The sequence below is a fragment of the Ahaetulla prasina genome, chromosome 1 (assembly GCF_028640845.1).
Source record: "Ahaetulla prasina isolate Xishuangbanna chromosome 1, ASM2864084v1, whole genome shotgun sequence".
NCBI classification, from domain to species: Eukaryota; Metazoa; Chordata; class Lepidosauria; order Squamata; family Colubridae; genus Ahaetulla; species Ahaetulla prasina.
Genome location: NC_080539.1, coordinates 27,934,062 through 27,953,472, shown reverse-complemented (window position 1 = coordinate 27,953,472; position 19,411 = coordinate 27,934,062). Strand labels below are relative to the sequence as shown.

Below are 19,411 nucleotides of genomic sequence, written 5' to 3'. Positions count from 1 at the left end.
CGCAAGCCTGAAGTGCTTTTTAAACTTCTTTATCAACAGAGATTTTGTAGCTTGTCCAGAACCTTCTGCCTTGCAACTTTCTAAAGAGGCAATGTATTTGCTAAGCTTATTCAATGACTTTACTTGCAATGACAGAAAAGTTGGTAAATTATGAACCTTGTAGAAAAGCTGTAGTCTATGAGGCAAAAACCGGGAGACTGACAGCACCTTTTCCAGTAACAAATTTTACTAAAAAGGCGTGCGTTTTCATGATTTGCAAAATCTTATGCATTTTAATAAAGAGTTTTAGTTGGAAAAGATGCTTCCAGACTACTGATCTAAGACAATGTGTGAGTTTCTAATAAAATGCAGTGCCTAGCTTGGAATTTCTACTTCTTATATTTATTTCTATTGGGAGTCCTTGGTGCTCTCTGAGCTTGGTTGGTTGTTGTTTTTTTTGCAATTGAATAACAAAATGTCTGCAAGAAAACATCAAAGCTCAGAGAGCATCAAAGATTCTACAGTTCAATCTTGAGCTATAAATATTCTCTTTTATTGGTATCTATGTCTACAGTCCAGGAAGTTATTCTGTACCTGATCCTTAATTTTTGAGTTTCCTGAAGCTCTTCCTCCTATGAATGATGTTGTTGAAATTCAACAGCAAATTACTAAACACTGACAGAACAGTTCACTAATTTTCAACAAGAAACAAAAGCAAAATATTCATTAAAATCCATTTGGACTACCATACTTAAAATTGCAAAAATAGAAAGAAGCCCTCACACCAAATCTTTTTTTTTAAGCTCTCTTCCCAAATCACGCCTATCTGTTTAATGGACATCAAATATCATTACTCCCACAGTGTACTGTGGTTCACAGTACACAAAATGTTTTATTAATGTAGCAAATATTAATAGAATGCTGATATTATTTAATAATGGAAGGCTGGGTACCAAAACTGCCTTCTCCTGCTTAAAGAGAAAATAGCTAAATATATTTATTTTTTGCCAAGACAATAACTAAAAATAAAATGAACAATTCACGAGGTTATTTATTATGAAGTGATATAATTATTACGGCAAAATGAAGAAAATGACGCAAAAACAGCTGTTCAGCGTAATGCAAACTGAAGGTAGGCCATGCAAACCTAGTAGCAACATAGAGGGACAAGGAAAAAAGAAACTAAAAACCTTATTTGTCAGTTGCATCCTCATTCTGTCATTCACTTTCAGAAAAATTGTAAGCAATTTAGGATGATTCTGAACTGATTGTTTCAATGCAGGGAATATGGATTCATAAGTTCATACAAGCACGCAATACCCACAATACTGGATTGGTTTCAAGTCTGGGCAGAGCACAAAATCAAACTAGGAAGCCACAAACAAATCATGCTTCTTCGTTAATCTGTTATACTAGGGTAACAAGCCAATAACAAACCACAGCTTCAATTGTGGCGTACAGCAAGGTTTAATTGACTCTTTTTGCACAGATTCATATCAAGCCAAAACTAAATACAGCTAGTTCTTAACTTACAAGCACAATTGAGCCCAAATATATTTCGCTAAGCAAGACAGTTGTTAAATGAGTTTTGTCCCGTTTTACAATCTTTCCATAGTTGTTAAATTAGTAACTTGGTTGTTAAGTGAATCTGGCTTCCCCATTGACTTTGTTTGTCAGGTCGCAAAAGTTGATCACATGACCCCAGGACACTGCAACTGTCATAAATAATGCCAGTTGCTGAATTTTGATTGCATGACCACAGGGATATTGCAACAGTTGTAAATGTGAAAAAGGGTCAAAAGTCATGTTTTTCAGTATCAATGTAACTTTGAATGGTTACTAAATGAATGGTTGTAAGTCAAGAACTACCTGTTAGCTATTTTAAGGGTTTATTTGATATGTTAATCCACCATTAGGTACAAACAGAAAAAGCTGTGCTACCTACATATAGAATAGAATAGAATAGAATAGAATAGAATAGAATAGAATAGAATAGAATAGAATAGAATAGAATAGAATAGAATAGAATAGAATAGAATAGAATAGAATAGAATTTATTGGCCAAGTGTGGTTGGACACACAAGGAATTTGTCTTGGTGCATATGCTCTCAGTGTACATAAAAGAAAAGATACCTTCATTTAACATTTACAACACAAATGATGGTCATAGGGTATAATTTAACACTTAATGATAAGCAACAAAAGTTACAGTCATACAGTCATAAGTGGAAAGAGATTGGTGATGGGAATGATGAGAAGATTAATAGTAGTGTAAATTTAGTAAATAGTTTGACAGTGTTGAGGGAATTATTTGTTTAGTAGAGTGATGGTCTTCGGGAAAAAACTGTTCTTGTGTCTAATTGTTCTGGTGTGCACTGCTCTATAGCGTTGTTTTGAGGGAAGGAGTTGAAACAGTTTATGTCCAGGATGCGAGGGATCTTTAAATATTTTCACAGCCCTCTTCTTGATTAGTGCAGTATACAGATCCTCAATGGAAGGCAGGTTGGTAGCAATTATTTTTTCTGCAGTTCTAATTATCCTCTGAAGTCTATGTCTTTCTTGTTGGGTTGCAGAATATGAATTATATCTATATCTATATCTATATCTATATCTATATCTATATCTATATCTATATCTATATCTATATCTATATCTATATCTATATCTATATCTATATAGGTCTTTGGTTATTCGGGTTTTCTCCCGCGTAAAATTGGAAGTGTCTTGGCGACCTTTCGACGAAGTCTCATTTGTCATCTTCAGGCTTCAGCTTTGTGCTTCTGGGAGCAATGTGTGATTGCAGCTGTTTCTTCCTTTTTAACTGCTAGTGGGGATTTGAACTGATTGGGTGGAGCTTGGCTGTGCTCTGATTGGATGGGGGGTTTTTTTGTGCTCTGATTGGCTGGGGGTGTGACCTTGCATTCCTACGAAACTGCCGAGATCAAAATTTAATCCCCACATGCTTCCAACTGAAATTCCACTCCAACTCTGCAGCCACCAAACGCATCCTAAAAAGAACAGAATTGGCCCTAATCAGAAATGAACTTCACACAAAAAGATTCCTCCTAGATCAAATCAACAAAGATCTCCTCACACTTCACCTCAAACTCAGCAACAAGATCCACCCTGCACTTTAGGACAAATCCAAACAACTCGCCATCTGGAGAGCCAAAACACAGACCATCCTCAAGACAGACACACACACCAACAAACTCCGAAGACTACAAGAACGCCAGAAACAAACCCCTCCCCCCTCACAACCACACATGAAACAAACAGTGCATAACATCTCAGATAGGATCCTCACCAAAGCTGAAACCGATGTCCTTTCCAAAGGATTCAACTTTGCAGTCACTCCCAAATACATCCCCACTGAAACCATTATATGCGGAGTTGAAACCAGCCTGACCAAAATCAACCCCGATGACGCTAACAAAATCAGACTCGAAATCACCAACATCCTCTGCAGCAGCAAGCCACCCAAAAGCAACTTACCCAAAGAGGAACAGACAGCACTACTTAACCTGAAAAAAGACACCAGCATAATAATCCTACCAGCAGACAAGGGCAACGCCACGGTGGTTATGAACACATCTGACTACCAAACCAAATTAACCAACCTACTCCAAGACCCTGCATACAAGCCCCTAAAAACAGACCCCACCACCTACCTAGAAAAACCACTAGATCCAAAATAAAAGCCTCCCCCATCAGCGAAGAAATCCAACAAAGAATCATTCCCAGAGAGAAATCATCCAGATGCCCTAAGCTCTATGGCCTCCCCAAGATACACAAAGAAGGAATCCCACTCAGACCCATAGTCAACTCCATAGGCTCACCTCTACAAAACCTAGCCAAATTTCTCGCCAAACAACTACAGCCCTATGCAGAATCCATCGCCTCACACGTAAAAAACTCATTCCAGTTCATAGAGATCATAAAGAAACAAAACTTACAGCCCAGCGACCTACTCGTGAGCTTTGATGTCATATCCCTCTTCACCCAAGTGCCAATCAAAGAAGCCTTGACAGCTATCCAAAACAAATATAACCCCCCCAAGCACATCCTAGATCTGACCAACCACTGCCTATCCAACACATACTTCATCTATAATGGACAAAAATACAAACAAATAGAAGGAGCACCCATGGGATCACCCCTCTCACCTGTCATTGCCAACCTCTACATGGAACACTTTGAAACCCAAGCACTAGAAAAATCTGATCACAAACCCAAACTCTGGCTCAGATACGTAGATGACACCTTCATAATCTGGCCACACGGGAAAGAAAAACTTGACAACTTCCTCACACACCTCAATAGCCTACACCCCAAAATACAGTTCACCATGGAAACAGAAGTTAACAACCAACTTCCCTTCCTAGATGTCTTAGTCTACAACCCAATGGCTCCCTAGGACACACCATCTACCAGAAGAAAACACACACAAACCGCTATCTGCACGCAATCTCACACCACCACCCAGCACAGATCAACTCCGTAGCCAAGACACTCATCTCTAGAACAAAACGCTTAGCTGATGAACAACACCTAAAAACCGAACTACACACTCTCACAAACGTACTAACATCCAATGGATTCCAGAGAAATAAGATTACCAAACTAATCCAAAAAGAACCCCCCACTAAAATCCAAGACAGAGAACAAGAAAACGGCACAGCCCTCCTCCCATATATAAAAGGCACCACAGACAGAATCAGCAAGATCCTCCACAAACGTAACATCAAGACAGCATTCTGCACAAACCAAAAAATATCCACCATCCTAAGAAACCCCAAAGACAAAATTGAGTTAGAAAATCAAGGAGTATATGAAATCCCATGCACCGCCTGCCCCACCACATACATCGGACAAACCAACAGAAGAATAAGTGCACGCATTGAAGAACACAAGAACTCAGTCAAAAAAGAGGAACCAACTTCTTCCCTGGTCCAACACCTTAAAGCCACAGGACATGATATTGACTTTAAAAAAACCAAAACTATCGCCAAAACTGAACACTTTAACAACAGAATAATCAGAGAAGCCATCGAGATAGAAAAACACACAGCATGAACAAATGAGATGATACCTCCTGCCTACTAGCCATTTGGAAACCCAGCCTTATTGACAAACGAGTCCCTAACACGAGGAATGATACCAGACCCACACTCATGAGGTCCACACAGGAGGTCATCACCACACATCCACCCAGAAAGCAGACCCAAACCCACACTGATCATGAAGCACGACCAAGGACCAGAAGCCAGACCGCAGCTGCAACATTAGCCATTTCAAACCCCTCCAATCCATACATGCAGCAGACTGACACCCACTATGAAGATGTAGCACGACCACAAACACGAAGTCAAACAACAGCAATGCAGCTCACCAGCTCAAATCCCACTGCAACTCAGACTAATCTCAGCACAACCAAGCCCCCACCCAAACAGGACACACCCCTAGCCAATCAGAGCACAACCCCCCCCATCCAATCAGAGCACAGCCAAGCTCCCACCCAATCAGTTCAAACTCCCACTAGCAGTTAAAAAGGAAGAAACAGCAGCAGTCACACATTGCTCCCAGAAGCACGAAGCTGAAGCCTGAAGATGACAAATGAGACTTCGTCGAAAGGTCGCCAAGATACTTCCAATTTTACGTGGGAGAAAACCCGAATAACCAAAGACCTACATATATATAACCAAAGACATACATACATACATACATACATACATACATACATACACATACATACATACATACATACATACATACATACATATATATATATATATATATATATATATATATATATATATATATATAGTGCAGATATTAAAACAGGATTGGCTGAATTAGCTTTTTTAATCGCAAATTAATCATTGGACTTACACTATACATTATGCAATACAGAACAGATATATAAATAAATGGGGGGACAGTGCAGAAAAATATTGGAATATAGGAAGCTGATGCCATCTAAATTCTGTGTAAAAAACTGGAGAACAAAAGGCGACAATTAATAAGGATCTTGTATGGATTTTTCCTTCTTACACTGCCTTTGTTACATTTCCTTTTAAAATATAGTACATTCTTCTTTGTTACGATTTATCTCGTTTTCCAGTCAAATAATCAGTACAATATATTATGAAATGTCTATATTTTGGGAGGAGTAAAGAGGAAGCTGTATAAGAAATGCAATATTTTACCCCTGCAGAAGCAGCAGATCTTTGCTACTTGTAAAATTAAACACTATGCTTTCTTTTACAATCCCCTTCCCCCGTATCTTCTGCTATTCCACTTTTGAAGGTACTGTTTCTCATCTAATAAAAATCTTCTGGATTTTCAAAGGCAAACACATCCCCAGGGAGCAATTTCTGTCTTGCACAGTGTAGGTGTTTACAATGGCTAATAAGCCACACCAACTCAGTCAGAGAAATCAATGTTTCCATCCTTTATATGTGACCCAAAGCTCATTAGCGACATCTTGGAGCCACAGAGAAGCCGGCTATCATTTGAGGAAGTGGATGGCATAGCAACATGAAGATGAAGGCTGCCTACATGTTCCAAGCACTGATCCAGCTCCAGCTGTGCAAATACGGATGGCCTATGAAACAAGTGCATAGAGAGAAATCTTTGGTGGGGGGGGTGGAAGAGAGAAAAGGAGATATGGTTCTTTCTAGCCATTATTAGTAAAATTCTGTAGGGATAGATTTTAAAAGTAGGAGTTTGTTTAAAAGCTGGGCAATTAGATCATGTCCCACCACTAAGAGGGTGGAATGGTGGCTCAGCGATTAAGATGCTGGGCTTGTCACCTGGAAAACCAGCACCCCAGGTTCAACACCTGAGAGCCAAGTGATGGGGTGAGCTCCCATCCTCGACCCACTCCTGCCAACCTAGCAGTTCGAAAGCACACAAATGTGAGTAGGTATGGTAAGAGTGCTCTGTGATGTCATGCTGGCCACATGACCGCAGATATGTCTTTGGACAGCTCTGGCTCAATGGCCTTGAAACGGAAATGAGCACCACTTCCTAGAGCAGGGGTGTCAAACTCGATTTCATTGAGGGTTGTGTTTGACCTCGGGGGGGGCCGTGGTCAGCTGAACATGGTCAGCTCGATGTCACTCATGTCGGGGGCGCTTGTGAAGACCTGAGTGCTCTGCCAGCGAAAATGGAGTTAGCGAGGATCCTGCGTGGCCCTCCCAAGCTCCATTTTTGCAGACAAAGGGTTGTAAGAGGCCGCCGCATCCGAAAGCGGAGCTCCATTTTCGCTGGCAGAGGCACCACGGGCCAGTCCTTCACTGTTTCCAGGGTGGCTCTGCGGGCCAGATCTAAGCACCCCGCAGGCTGGATCTGACCCGCAGGCCTTGAGTTTGACACCCCTCCCCTAGAGTCAGGAACAACTAGCAGAGTAAAATCTGCAGGGACTCCTTTACCGGTTTTTTTTTAACACCACAACTAAGAACTGAAAGTACTGTGTATGTTTAGGAGAAGCAAAAATGATGAGAACTCAGAGCTAATAAGCATTAGGTGGAGCCCAGTTATTTTGAAAAAGGAGTTGCAGAGAATTAGATTTCAGTTAAACTGTCAACAGAAAATTTTCTTACAGTAAGAACTGTTGCCCAAAGACTGTCTTCAGGCAGTGGGTTCTAATTCAATAAGCAACCTGAAAAAGAGGTTGGACTGTAGAGATGCTGCCACTGTATCCTGCAAGCAGATAGTGTAATGAGTTCGTTAAGCCAGTCCCTCATAATCTGGCACATCTTGATTCTTTTCATTTCAGAACTCTGCAGCCACTGATCATACTACCTAAAAATTGTGAAAGCTTTCACATCAGCAGTGGGTGAGATCAACGGAAAGCTGGGATAAATAATTTCCAAATGTTCCTTAAATGTTATGATTGTATGAGAGTGGAGAATCCTGAACTACACTGAAACAGTCCCTGGATTCCACTATGATATAAAAGCAACAAAGAATCAGAGGATCCCCAACGATGCTTTTTCAAAAGTCAACTGGACTTTCTTTTTCCTTGAAGACATTTTGTTTCTTATCCAAGAAGCTTCTTTAGTTCTGACTGAAGTCATAACTGAGTCAGTGAGACTGAGTCACAACTGAGTAAGTTTCTTGAATGAGAAGCGAAACCTTTTCAAGGAAAAACAAAGAAAGTCCAGTTGCCTTTTGAAAAATCACCTTTGGGACAACCATGACCTGGATGACTCGAGACTCTCCATAGACAATCAAAGGAAACTCTTTCCATTATTTTCCCTAGTTTTAAAAACCCTGATCGAATTCAACATTACACCAGCAGGGTATTGTTAAGAACAATCTAGATTTTCCTGTGGTGGTCCCTTTTGGCTGACTAAGTCAAGGATTGGATGACACCAAAACCTGTTGCTAAAAGAATGGCCTTCCGCTGAACTGGGATGATTGGCCTTCTAGACATTTTTATTTTTGTTTATTTTTGTTTATTTTTATTTTATTTATTTATTTATTTTGTCAAGCATGTAGAAGATAACAGATATAAGTATAAACATGATTATGAATACAGGAGATGGATACAGATAAATGGGGACAGTAACATAGGGACGATAGGCACGTTGGTGCGCTTATGCACGCCCCTTACAAACCTCTTAGGAATGGGGTGAGGTCAACAGCAGACAGTCTAAGGTTAAAGTCGTGAGGATTTGGGGATGAAACCACAGAGTCAGGTAGTGTATTCCAGGCATTGACCACTCTGTTGCTGAAGTCGTATTTTCTGCAATCAAGTTTGGAGTGGTTTACCTTGAGTTTGTATCTATTATTAGCTCGTGTATTGTTGTGGTTGAAGCTGAAGTAGTCATTGACTGGTAGGACATTGTAGTGGATAATTTTGTGTACTAAGCTTAGGTCAGACCGAAGGCGGCATAGAAAACATTCCAGTGTTTATTCACACAATCCCAAGTAAATTTATCCAAAAATAAATTCCATCAAAGATGACTTACTTCCAAGTCAACTTGCACTGCAAAACACACCACATGCAAAATTCACACACTTGCTACAAAATAGCTTTGCGAGATTTTATACTCAATCTCAGGGATGTCATTCTACAGTAAGGACTGTTCATTTTTTTCCCCCAACTGTCATTTCTGAATAAAGCCACAGGATTTTTGGAGAGATACAATTTAGCATATTCCTTTTTGATGAGAACAATCCAAGCCTCTTATGCCTTCAGATGCATGCACAAATTGTGCTTGGGTTGTTTGTCAGCAGAGTAGTATAGCAATCGGATGAACTTCAGGCTTGTGACTACAGTAAAGTGGGGAGAACCAGGCAAATCTAATTTAAACAACTGAGCAGCCGAAAATTGGGCTTATACTGAGGGCACAGGGCAACAAAAGGCTTGACTGAAACTCCAGGGGAGCATAAAAGGAAGAAGGGGAAGCAAAGCATCCAGCTCCCAAATGGGCAGCCGCATCTGCCTAGGGAATGCAAGAGGAACATAGGTGGGAGGAAATGAAGGCTATGCCCGGAAGAAATTATCTAAATCCAGCTATCCTTTCTGGAAATTCAAGCATTTGCCCGCTGAATCCCAAGAGCCCATCCCACACAAGCCCTAATTACAGAATGCCTACAGCAGACACAAGAAGAGAAAAGAATTGTCAGAGGAAGCAAGAAAACAAGGAATTGAATGAACAAGGAATGGCACAAATTGGTGAGCTATGACAGACAATATGAATACCACCTTTCAAGGAAAGGAAGAAAGATATGCTGGTCTGGTCAACCAGCTACAAACTTTCCAGTTTGCTCTTGTACTTTTCATATCAGCGTGACTTGAAAAATCAGCAGGGCTTGCAACATTTGCTAGGAAAGTGTAACGAGCATTATTACAGACGCAGCCACTGCTAAGGATAACAAACTATTGTTTTTAGCATTTGTGCAGTGTGTGTGTATGTGTGTGCGTGCGCGCGTGCACACACACACACACATATTGCAATATATATATATTTCCCCAGAAATTTGTCCAGCTGGCTGACCTTAGCTGACCTTAACAACCTTAGCTGGATTGGACCTGTTTCCTACATGGATAGGATAGGACAGGACAGAATAGAATAACAGAGTTGGAAGGGATCTTGGAGGTCTTCTAATCCAACCTCCTGTTTAGGGTAGATAGAAGATGCCAAGGGAAGACCAGGGTTGTAGGCTAAACCAGGAAGTTGGAAAGAAAAATTTGTGAAAGCAAGCAGTGGTAAACTTCTATTTTATTGTAAAGGTAATCATGGATGTGTCCACAAAGGATGGATGGCTGAGTCAACCTTGAGCCAGTCAGGATCGAACTCCTGGCAGTAACCACTGTGCCACCATAATCCTATGAAGTATGTTGGTTCAGATAGAATGATTGACCTAAAGCCACACAGAGCTTTTGTGGGTTGGAGATGGACTTGATGGCTGGGAAATTCTGAGAGTTGAAGTCCACATATCTTAAAATGGTCAAGGTTGAGAAATAATAGTATAGAAGCATGAAGCCACCATTCAGTGCCTCTTGCCCAAACTATCCACTGGATTTGCCTGGAATGCCCATTTTCTGCAATGGAGACAAGGCATTCTAAAGCGGGTGCTTCCACTTTACTCATTCTGAAAGTGGAGCTTAGAAGACACTGCCCAGGGGTCAAATGCTCCCGGTTCAGACTGGATTGCCCGATCCGGTAGCAATGGCGGCAGGTGGTTCGGAGAACTGGTAGCAAAAATCCCTGCCCCCCCCCCACATGCCCAGCTGAGCCACGCAATCATCAGAGGTGCTGTTTTTTTTAAAGCATTTTTTCTCTGGCTGAAAAAATGTTTTTAAAAGTAAAAAAAAAAGCCTCTGATGATCACGCGGCTCAGCTGGGCTCATCAGAGGCTTTTAAAAGCATTTTTTCTACAACCTCTTCGGCCGAAGAGATTGTAGAAAAAGTGCTTTTAAAAGTTTTTTTAAAAAAGTTGGCCACACCCACCCACTTACATTACCGCCCACCAAGCCACGGCCACAGAACCGGTAGTAACAAATTTTACATTTCACCACTGGGATAGCCCCATTCCCTTTCTCCAGTGTCAAATTGAAAAGCCAGAAGGGAACTTAATCGAAGAAGACTTGAGAAAACATGGAACGAAGGGCCCACTATTCTACAGGAAGCAGTGTCTCAACAGTTCTAAGCCCTCCCTCTGGAAGGAGTGGTGGAAAGATAACCATCACTATATATAGACTATAACCAGCGGTGGGTTTCCCATATTCTTACCACTGGTTCGCCACCCGCCCGTGTGCTCACTTCACACACACACACACACGCCTTCTGTGCATGCGCCTGGCCTTCCGCACATGTGCCTTGCTCATGCACGCACCTTCCGAGCATGTGGCTGGCCTCGAAAATGTGGCTAAATAGGACGGCATTACCCCAGGGGGGGGAGGTGGGGGGATGGGCCCACCCGCAGTTGCGGCTATCGATTCGCCTGGCCCAGTCCGAACTGGCTGAATACCATTTCTGAATATAATTCCCTTGCCTGATTCTTGCCTATAACTCCGTTATCCTAGCTCCACTATAGGAAAACAGCAACTATCTTTTCTTATAATACTGTATTTTTTGGAGTATAAGATGCACCATTTTTCCCCAAAAAAGAGGGTGAAAATCTGGGTGCGTCTTATACTCCAAATGTAGCCCTACCCAGCTTCTCAAACGAACGTTTCAGAAGCTGAAAGAAGCTTCAGAAAAGAAGCCTCCAAACAGAGCTTCAGAAAAGAAGCTCCCAAACAGAGCTTCAGAGGGTTTTTTTTTCTGAAGTTCTGTTTTGGTGGCTTTCAGAGGCAGAAAAAAGTTTTTCTGAAAAGGAGTTTAAGAGGCTGAAAAAAAAGCAAGGCGCAGAGCTCACAACCAAAGAACCTGTTGCTAAAATTCACCTCTGGGAACAGCTGATTGGGGGTATTCCGGGAGTCCAATCCACCTGCCAATCAATTTTTTTTTTATTTTCCTCCCCAAAAACTAAGGTGCGTCTTATACTCCAGTGCATCTTATACTCCGAAAAATACGGTAATTGGATATGATCAGGCAGAGTGATTGTGCCCTGGCCCCCATTAATTAAACAGTGTCATCTTACAGGAGCCCAGCCTGGACCTGTCTTCTGGAATGATATCCCCCAGAGATTCATGTGGCTCCACTCTTATAACATTTAGGACATTGTTAGGGACTTGGTAGTTCTCCTAGGCTTTAGGACAGTGGTAGTCAACCTGGTCCCTACTGCCCACTAGTGGGTGTTCCAGCTTTCATGGTGGGCGGTAGGGGTTTTGTCCAATACTGGAGCACTTTCCTTTTTTTTAATTTAATTGACTTTTTAAAAAAATTTCCTAGCATTAATTAAAACCATTTTTATTAGGTTTTCATAAAATTCCCCGTGACAATTTAAATTCCTGAAAATATACTATTTGTATCGCCCGCGCATGTTTTGTTCATGTTACGTAAGTGAAACTAAATGGCGCTATAGTGCGACTGAAAAAAAGAGCCTTGTCCCAGAATAGCTCACACATCTCCCCCCCACAACACCCAGCTGTAACAGACAAGCAGAGCTGGTAGCTGGTGCCCCCCCAACCCAATCCACGACACGCGACAGGCATGCGCAGACGACGATACACGGCGCATTACTGTGGAACTGGTGGGCGGTTAGAAAATTTTATTACTAACAGAGATACAAAAGTGGGTGGTAGGTATAAAAAGGTTGACTACCCCTGCTTTAGGACAAAGTGATAGTGTAATGGTATGTGGGAATGATGTGATTCCTATCTGGACTACCCCAAAAGACTATCAAGCCACCTTTAGTTATCATTGGTTTATAGCTGGCGAACTGTTCTTCCAATTGGCCATGACTTTTTTTAACATGTATTGTTTTCCTTTTGTTTGTAAGCTGTCTAGAGTCGATCAAGACAATCCAAAGTTGTCAAGAAGTCAATTAGCTTTGAAATTTGATTAAAAATAAAGTTATTTGGCTTGGTCTCCACGAGACAATTTCATTTTATTTATTTAATAATGTTTGTTCTGCATTCTGCATAGACTAGGATTGGAACCCAGTATTTTCCAGCCTTGTGACAGATTCTGAGAGGGAGCTCTTAAACTACATATGATTTCACTGTTGTCCCCTGATCGTATCATTCTCCCCTGAAATGTTTCGATCACATGAGTAGCTGGGTCAGCCATGAAGTGATCTATTGGGCTTCATGCAATCTTTTTTTTTTTTTTTTGCACCCGGGCCACCCACTTCTGGTCATGCCAAGAGCTTTCTACTAGGAGATGGACAGACGAGTGCTAGGTTCTGCTGTCTAAATTAAGGCATAGCTAATTACAGTGCGCTTTGTTCTAATGTGCTCACACGAATCAGGCAAGGGAGTTAATTAATATTTACGCAGCACACACTTGCCACGGGAGAGTACGTTCAATTGTTTGGAACAGAGCAGGGAAAATATGAAGCTAGCCACAATAGGGGTTGCATAGTAGCAGAGATCCATGTGGGGGGCAGCCCTCCAAACAACAACAACAACAAAAAAAGAATTTCCAGCTGGCTAATCTAAAAAGCAAAGCTGCTTCTACGTGGCTAACACCTAACACTACCAACTGAAAGGCATCCTGCAGCCTTTCTAACTTTCCCTCCACGGTAGATTTGTTTGTTGTACAAAACAGACAGATAGAAGTAGCAGAGAGGCATTAAAAAACGTTAAAAGTGTCTGGTAACATAATCTGGATCTCCCTGTCAAATTCCATGAACGAGGCAGGGAAGCTGCATAATGAAAAATAAAATCTGGAAGCATTTCAAGACAAAGTCTTTGACAAGTATGTACACCGATGAGAAATCCAGATGGCTGAACAGCCTGATAATAGCTTCAGGTCCCTTCTTGTTGAACTTCCATGGAATCCCGTGGTCATGTTCCATCTTTGCAATAAATTTCCAATTTCTATCTGGTTTACATGGGACAATGCAGTGAAGCAGTGGTGGGATCCTTCCAGTTTAACAACCGGTTTGGTGATCTTTCGCATGCATGCATGCGCAGTTCAACAAAAAATCCCCTGCTGCGTTAGTGCTAGGGAATTAAAACAGCTGAGCTGCAGCAATCCTCTCTGCTGTGCTAATCAGCTGTGAAGATAAAGGTAAGTAAAGCGCAGGGGCAGGCGAACCCAGCTGATTGTCACAGCAAACCGGTTTGCTCCCATCTGATTGTCAGAGCTACCGGTTCGACTGAACCGGTCCGAACCAGTAGAATCCCACCCCTGCAGTGAAGGTGTTTATTCTAACTACAACCATGATACAAATCTCTGTCCCTAGCAAAATCCTTCTGGTTTTCTTGATCAGTCGTGAAAGAAATACAAGGCACAACCTTACTCACTCTCGTCAGGGTTTGGGGAAGCGAGGATGGCACTGTGCTTTCTCTTCACCTCTTCCACATTTTCTGAGATCTTCTCTATGAACCCACGAATTTCTTCTACCTGAGGTAAAAAAAAAACCTGGTAAGATTGCAGAATTAAAACTCTGGATCTCTAGTTGTTTTGGTGTGCAGTGCTCTATAGCGTCCTTTTGAGGGTAGGAGTTGAAACAATTTATGTATATACTGTTTCATAGTGATTTACAACCTTCTCTAAGCAGTTTATAGAGTCGGCATATTGCCCCCCAACAATCTGGGTACTCATTTTACTGTCCTTGGAAGGATGGAAGGCTGAGTCAAACCTTTATGAATCGAACTGCTGGTAGAAGGCAGAGTTAGCCTGCAATACTGCATTCTGACCACTGTGCTACCATGTACCGTTTCTTCTCCTGAGTTCCTGAAATAGATTGCTTATTGAGCTTACATTTTCCCATTTTACAAATGCTATCAACCAACGGCCTATTACTTGATCATAATCCCATTGTTAAATTTACCCTATTGTTCTTCCCCTCAGCCGAGATAAACTATATAGTCTTGTACATCTCTGCTCTATTGTTTTTCATCCTATTGAAAATATATTCAAAATATTTTTCACAATAAGCATTATCTATTTATAGATTACTAAAACTCTCATTTCTGTAACCTTTAATTGGGTGAAATGATGCACTAGATGGCAAAACTATTTCAACCAAAATACTGTATCTCAAATGAGCTGGCTTACAGAATGCATCCAAAATCTGGGAGCCATGACTCTCATAGAATTGAAATTTGTAAATCTTAAACAACATTTTTTGAAGCAATTTATGACATAATGCAAAATGTCCTAATACATTCCCTGTGGTCAACTCTTGATGTTTCATTGAACTACAAAGTTCAAACTGGGCTGTTTTTAAACTGGGCTGTTTTGAATTTTTAAAAACTTTTGAAAAACATTAGAAGCTCTGCCACCATCTTTCTAAAGCACTGAGGAATCTGATGAGAAAATATTTCTGAAACAATGACTCATCAGGTCATAGGTTGTTAAGTCTTTTGAATAAAAGTGCTTAAAAATTGTTTGGTTAATTGGATGTTTTTTAACTGTTGAGAGTCCAGTCTCATGCACCTCCATCTGAGGAATTTCCTTGTATCTATTTATCTTTATACTTGTTTATATAAGAAATAAGGTCACGTTATGGCTGGCTGTAAATTGAGAGCATATACCGGTCCAATATCTGATTTTTTTTCACATAAACTTTCACATAGAAGAGCCGTGGTGGTGCACTGGTTAGAATGCAGTATCTGCAGGCTGACTCTGACCACAGCTAGGAGTTCGAACTTGACGGGCTCAAGCTTGACTTAACCTTCCATCCTTCTGAGGTTGGTAAAATGAGGATTCATATTGTTGTGAGCAATTTGCTCAGAGAGAGCTGTAAAACTCTATGGAGCGGTATATAAGTCTAGGTGCTACTGCTAAACAATACTGCGCTTCAAGGGCTAGCTGGCTTAGACAATGGTATCTGAATATAGATCTTTTAAACATTCATATTTTACTGTGTTTTAATCTAGGTGAAATGTTAATATATATTGCAAGTCTATGTATGATATGCCATACCTTAAATAATAAATAGGAAATAAGGATTTATCACCTGCTCAAAAAACTCATCCATAAAACGATCCCGATCCACGCCAACAGCAACCTCATCGTCATCATCACTGTCCTTGGCCTGCAAGGTAAGAAACATAATTTCAATATCTAGAATCTCAAAGGGCTGCCTCAAATGCTGCAAAGACCTAAATTCTGCATCATAAGGTCGGAGCAGACATCAGCTGGATAGTACTTTTGATTTCCCCCAAGGACAAAGTCAGCTGTGCATTGGTTCCTATTCTTCCAAATCATTCATTTCTTCTAGTCCCCTGTCCTATATTTTCTGAACCCTGAAATAAACGCTTGGCCTTATTGCCCTGAGCTCAAAAGCCCGATTGGGCTTATTATCAGGAGACGTCTTATTTTGGGGGAAACAGAGTAATAAATCATCCTTTTTTCGAAGTGAGCTGAAAGCAGAAATATTATTACATTTCTGCACTATATGAAGTTACCATCTACTATGTTCTTTCTATATCTGTGCCTTGGGCTGTGTTTACTCTCCCCTAAGGCAATAACCATGAAGAGAAGAGGTGAAACATGGGAAGAAAAAAAATATATATTAGGGAAAAATTTCCTTAACTTTGATCAAAATTGTACCAAACCTAATTCAGCCAGGAGCAAGAAGTAATACAGTAGACTCCTGTCATCATACTAGCCAACAGTTCTGTCCAACCCCCATTTGGTTCAAGCAACTCTGATCTTGTGTTAGCAAGAAACTCCTTTAAGGAAGGGGTCTCCAACCTTGGCAACTTTAAGCCTGGAGAACTTCACCTTCAAGAATTCCCCAGCCAGCAGAGCTAGCTGGGGAATTCTGGGAGTTGAAGTCCTCCAGGCTTAAAGTTGCCAAGGTTGGAGACCCCTTCCTTAAAGGAATAAATGACAGTCACAGTAAGGGTGTCATACTGGATCTGGAATATCTTTGCCCACTCAGAATCTGACTCCCACATACCTCTAGGGCACACTCAAAATTGGTGCCTCTCACTGAAACACAGAATGCATTCCCCCCCCCTACAAAATTCTGTACATAATCCTTCTTTTGAAGAACTAGAAACTATAAAAGGTCTGCTGCTACCTTTTCCCACTAATGCATTTCATCAAAAGGCATAAGCTTCTATTAGCTGCCCCTTATTTCATTGCAAACATGGAATGGCTAAACGGATGTAGGTTTAAACTGGGATGAAGCGGGAGAGGGAAAGGAGGGGAAAATAAGACAGGGTGATTGTGTGGATGCAAGTTACGAGTGAAACAGATTATAACTGGCTTATTAATTAACATTTGTAATATGTTTAAAAAAAATTGTTTGTTGAAACCTTCTGAAATAGCTTGAAACTTTTTGTGATGCATGGGAATTCAGCAGTAGCCCAATTCATTGTGATATTGCTGTAAAGTTTCTTTGTTCCAAAATACTACTCCAAGATCTGTAATAAAAAATCCTGGGAGACCAAAATGTTACGATATTTATTCCTTGAGTCCTGATGATAATCATGTATTTATTAATTTCTTTTTGCAAAATATGGGTAATCCTTGATTTACAACCACAATGGAGTCTAGAATTTTGTTTATAAGCCGTTGCAGTCATAAATTGAGGCACCACATGACTGGACTTGATTTTATGATCATTTTTGTCATACTGGAAAAACATTACAAATTGTGGCCATGCAACCAGGGGACACTGCATTTGAGCATAAATCTAAATGTGAACATAAATTGCAAGCTGGTTTCCAATGCTTGAAATGTGACCAGGTGACCGGGGGAGGGGCAACAGTTGTATCTTTAAGGACAGGTTGTAAGTAGCTTTTTTAAAGTCACTTCAAGGTTTACCTGTAAACAACAGACTTCATGATCAGCTAAGAAAATATATTGCAGCTATGGGACAAAGGAACCTTTCTGTACTGCTGTTCCTATAGTAATTAACTCTGTGCCCCCACATTTAACATCCTTGCTGAATAGCCAAGCACGTTTTCTGGTCCAACTGCCTCAAAATTCAAATTGCAAAACTTGTGCTTTGTGTTGCTGAAGCTCCTTGGAATTTGGAGGCAAGCTGGTTTCTCAGATTTAAGACCTCCTGCCAATTTCCATCACTCAATTCTTAGGCTCCAGGGCCACCTCACATCTGACCAGCTGCCTTAAAGCTTCAGTGGGGCCTCTGGTGGCTCAGACTGCTAAGACAGTCTGTTATTAACACAGCTGCTTGCAATTACTGCAGGTTCAAGTCCCACCAGGCCCAAGGTTGACTCAGCCTTCCATCCTTTATAAGGTAGGTAAAATGAGGACCCAATAAGTTGATTTTGTATATAATATACAAATGGATGAAGACTATTGCTTAACACTATGTAAGCCACCCTGAATCTTCGGAGAAGGGCGGGATATAAATGCAAATTTAAAAAAAAAGTGCCCTCATGAGTGGGCTGCAGGGTCAGCTGACAACTTTTTATTTTTTGCCTCACAGTCAACAACCGTGATAAAAGCAAAGGCAGCGACAGCGATGGAGACTGGGGTGGGTGAAGAAGTCAACAAGGAGCCTTTTTTGGTACTTCCTAATTGGCCAACCGGAGGGAGTAGTGGTCAGCACTGACGAGTACTCACGATCTGTATTTGGATCCAGAAAGAGGTAAAGATGCTTTGGAAGCAACATGGGAACCCTTACTTTGGCGCCATATGGACCACTGACATCTTGGGATATGAAAAACAGCCCCCACCTCTGTTCACAATAGCTGTGAGGGAAAGAGGTGTGGGCTGTTGTAAGACTGAACCTGAGGGCTGGAGAGTGAAAATGGTCTTGGCAGAGAAATGCTCTGATTTCCAGACATATTCTCCTCCTCTGTTTAAAATGGGTAATAGTCAAGAATAGCAATTTGCCCAGGACTAAAACAGTTCCTCCTCAAAATGTGAGATTCGGGAAGCACGATTATAAACAAAGGTTTCTTCGAGGAGTCAAGGACGACGTGGTGTAGGCTGCTTCTCTTCCTGGTGCGAAGATGCTGCCATGTGCCTAAGACTCCTACAGCCCTGTGTGGCAGCACAGGAACTCAGCTGGGGCGTTTGAACTTACATCTCAAGCAATCACATTCCTTGCAGGGAAATGGCAAACCATGCGTGGGCGCATTGCCTCAAATCTCTAGAGTCGTCCTCCTCTGCAGCCCTCCCTCTCTTGCTTCACGAAGAGGGAGCATTCCAGGTCGGGGCCACATCCCATTCTGGTGGCCCCAAATCATAGCTGACAGTCGTCATGGCAACTTTGCCCTCAGAAGGAGTGGGTGCAGCTGGGAGCAGAGGGTGCCCTTCCTTGCTCAGGAACAATGCTCCAGGGTCACTACAGCATCAGTGAAAAGAAGACTGGAATTTGGCACAGGGAAGAACACACTGTCCAGTTGATTATAGAGCCGTGTTGCTAT

General features: G+C 41.4%; 1 protein-coding gene across 1 annotated transcript in view; it reads right to left on the bottom strand.

Annotated features, from left to right (window-relative positions):
- The window catches only part of STX1A (syntaxin 1A), a 72,896-nt gene that overhangs the window by 22,783 nt on the left and 30,702 nt on the right, over positions 1-19,411 (bottom strand). Inside the window, exons 2-3 of the mRNA XM_058164575.1 lie at positions 16,018-16,095; positions 14,357-14,456 (exon numbers count right to left, since the gene is read on the bottom strand). Of these exons, the coding sequence (XP_058020558.1) occupies positions 14,357-14,456; positions 16,018-16,095 (178 nt within the window). The remainder of the gene's footprint in view (positions 1-14,356; positions 14,457-16,017; positions 16,096-19,411) is intronic.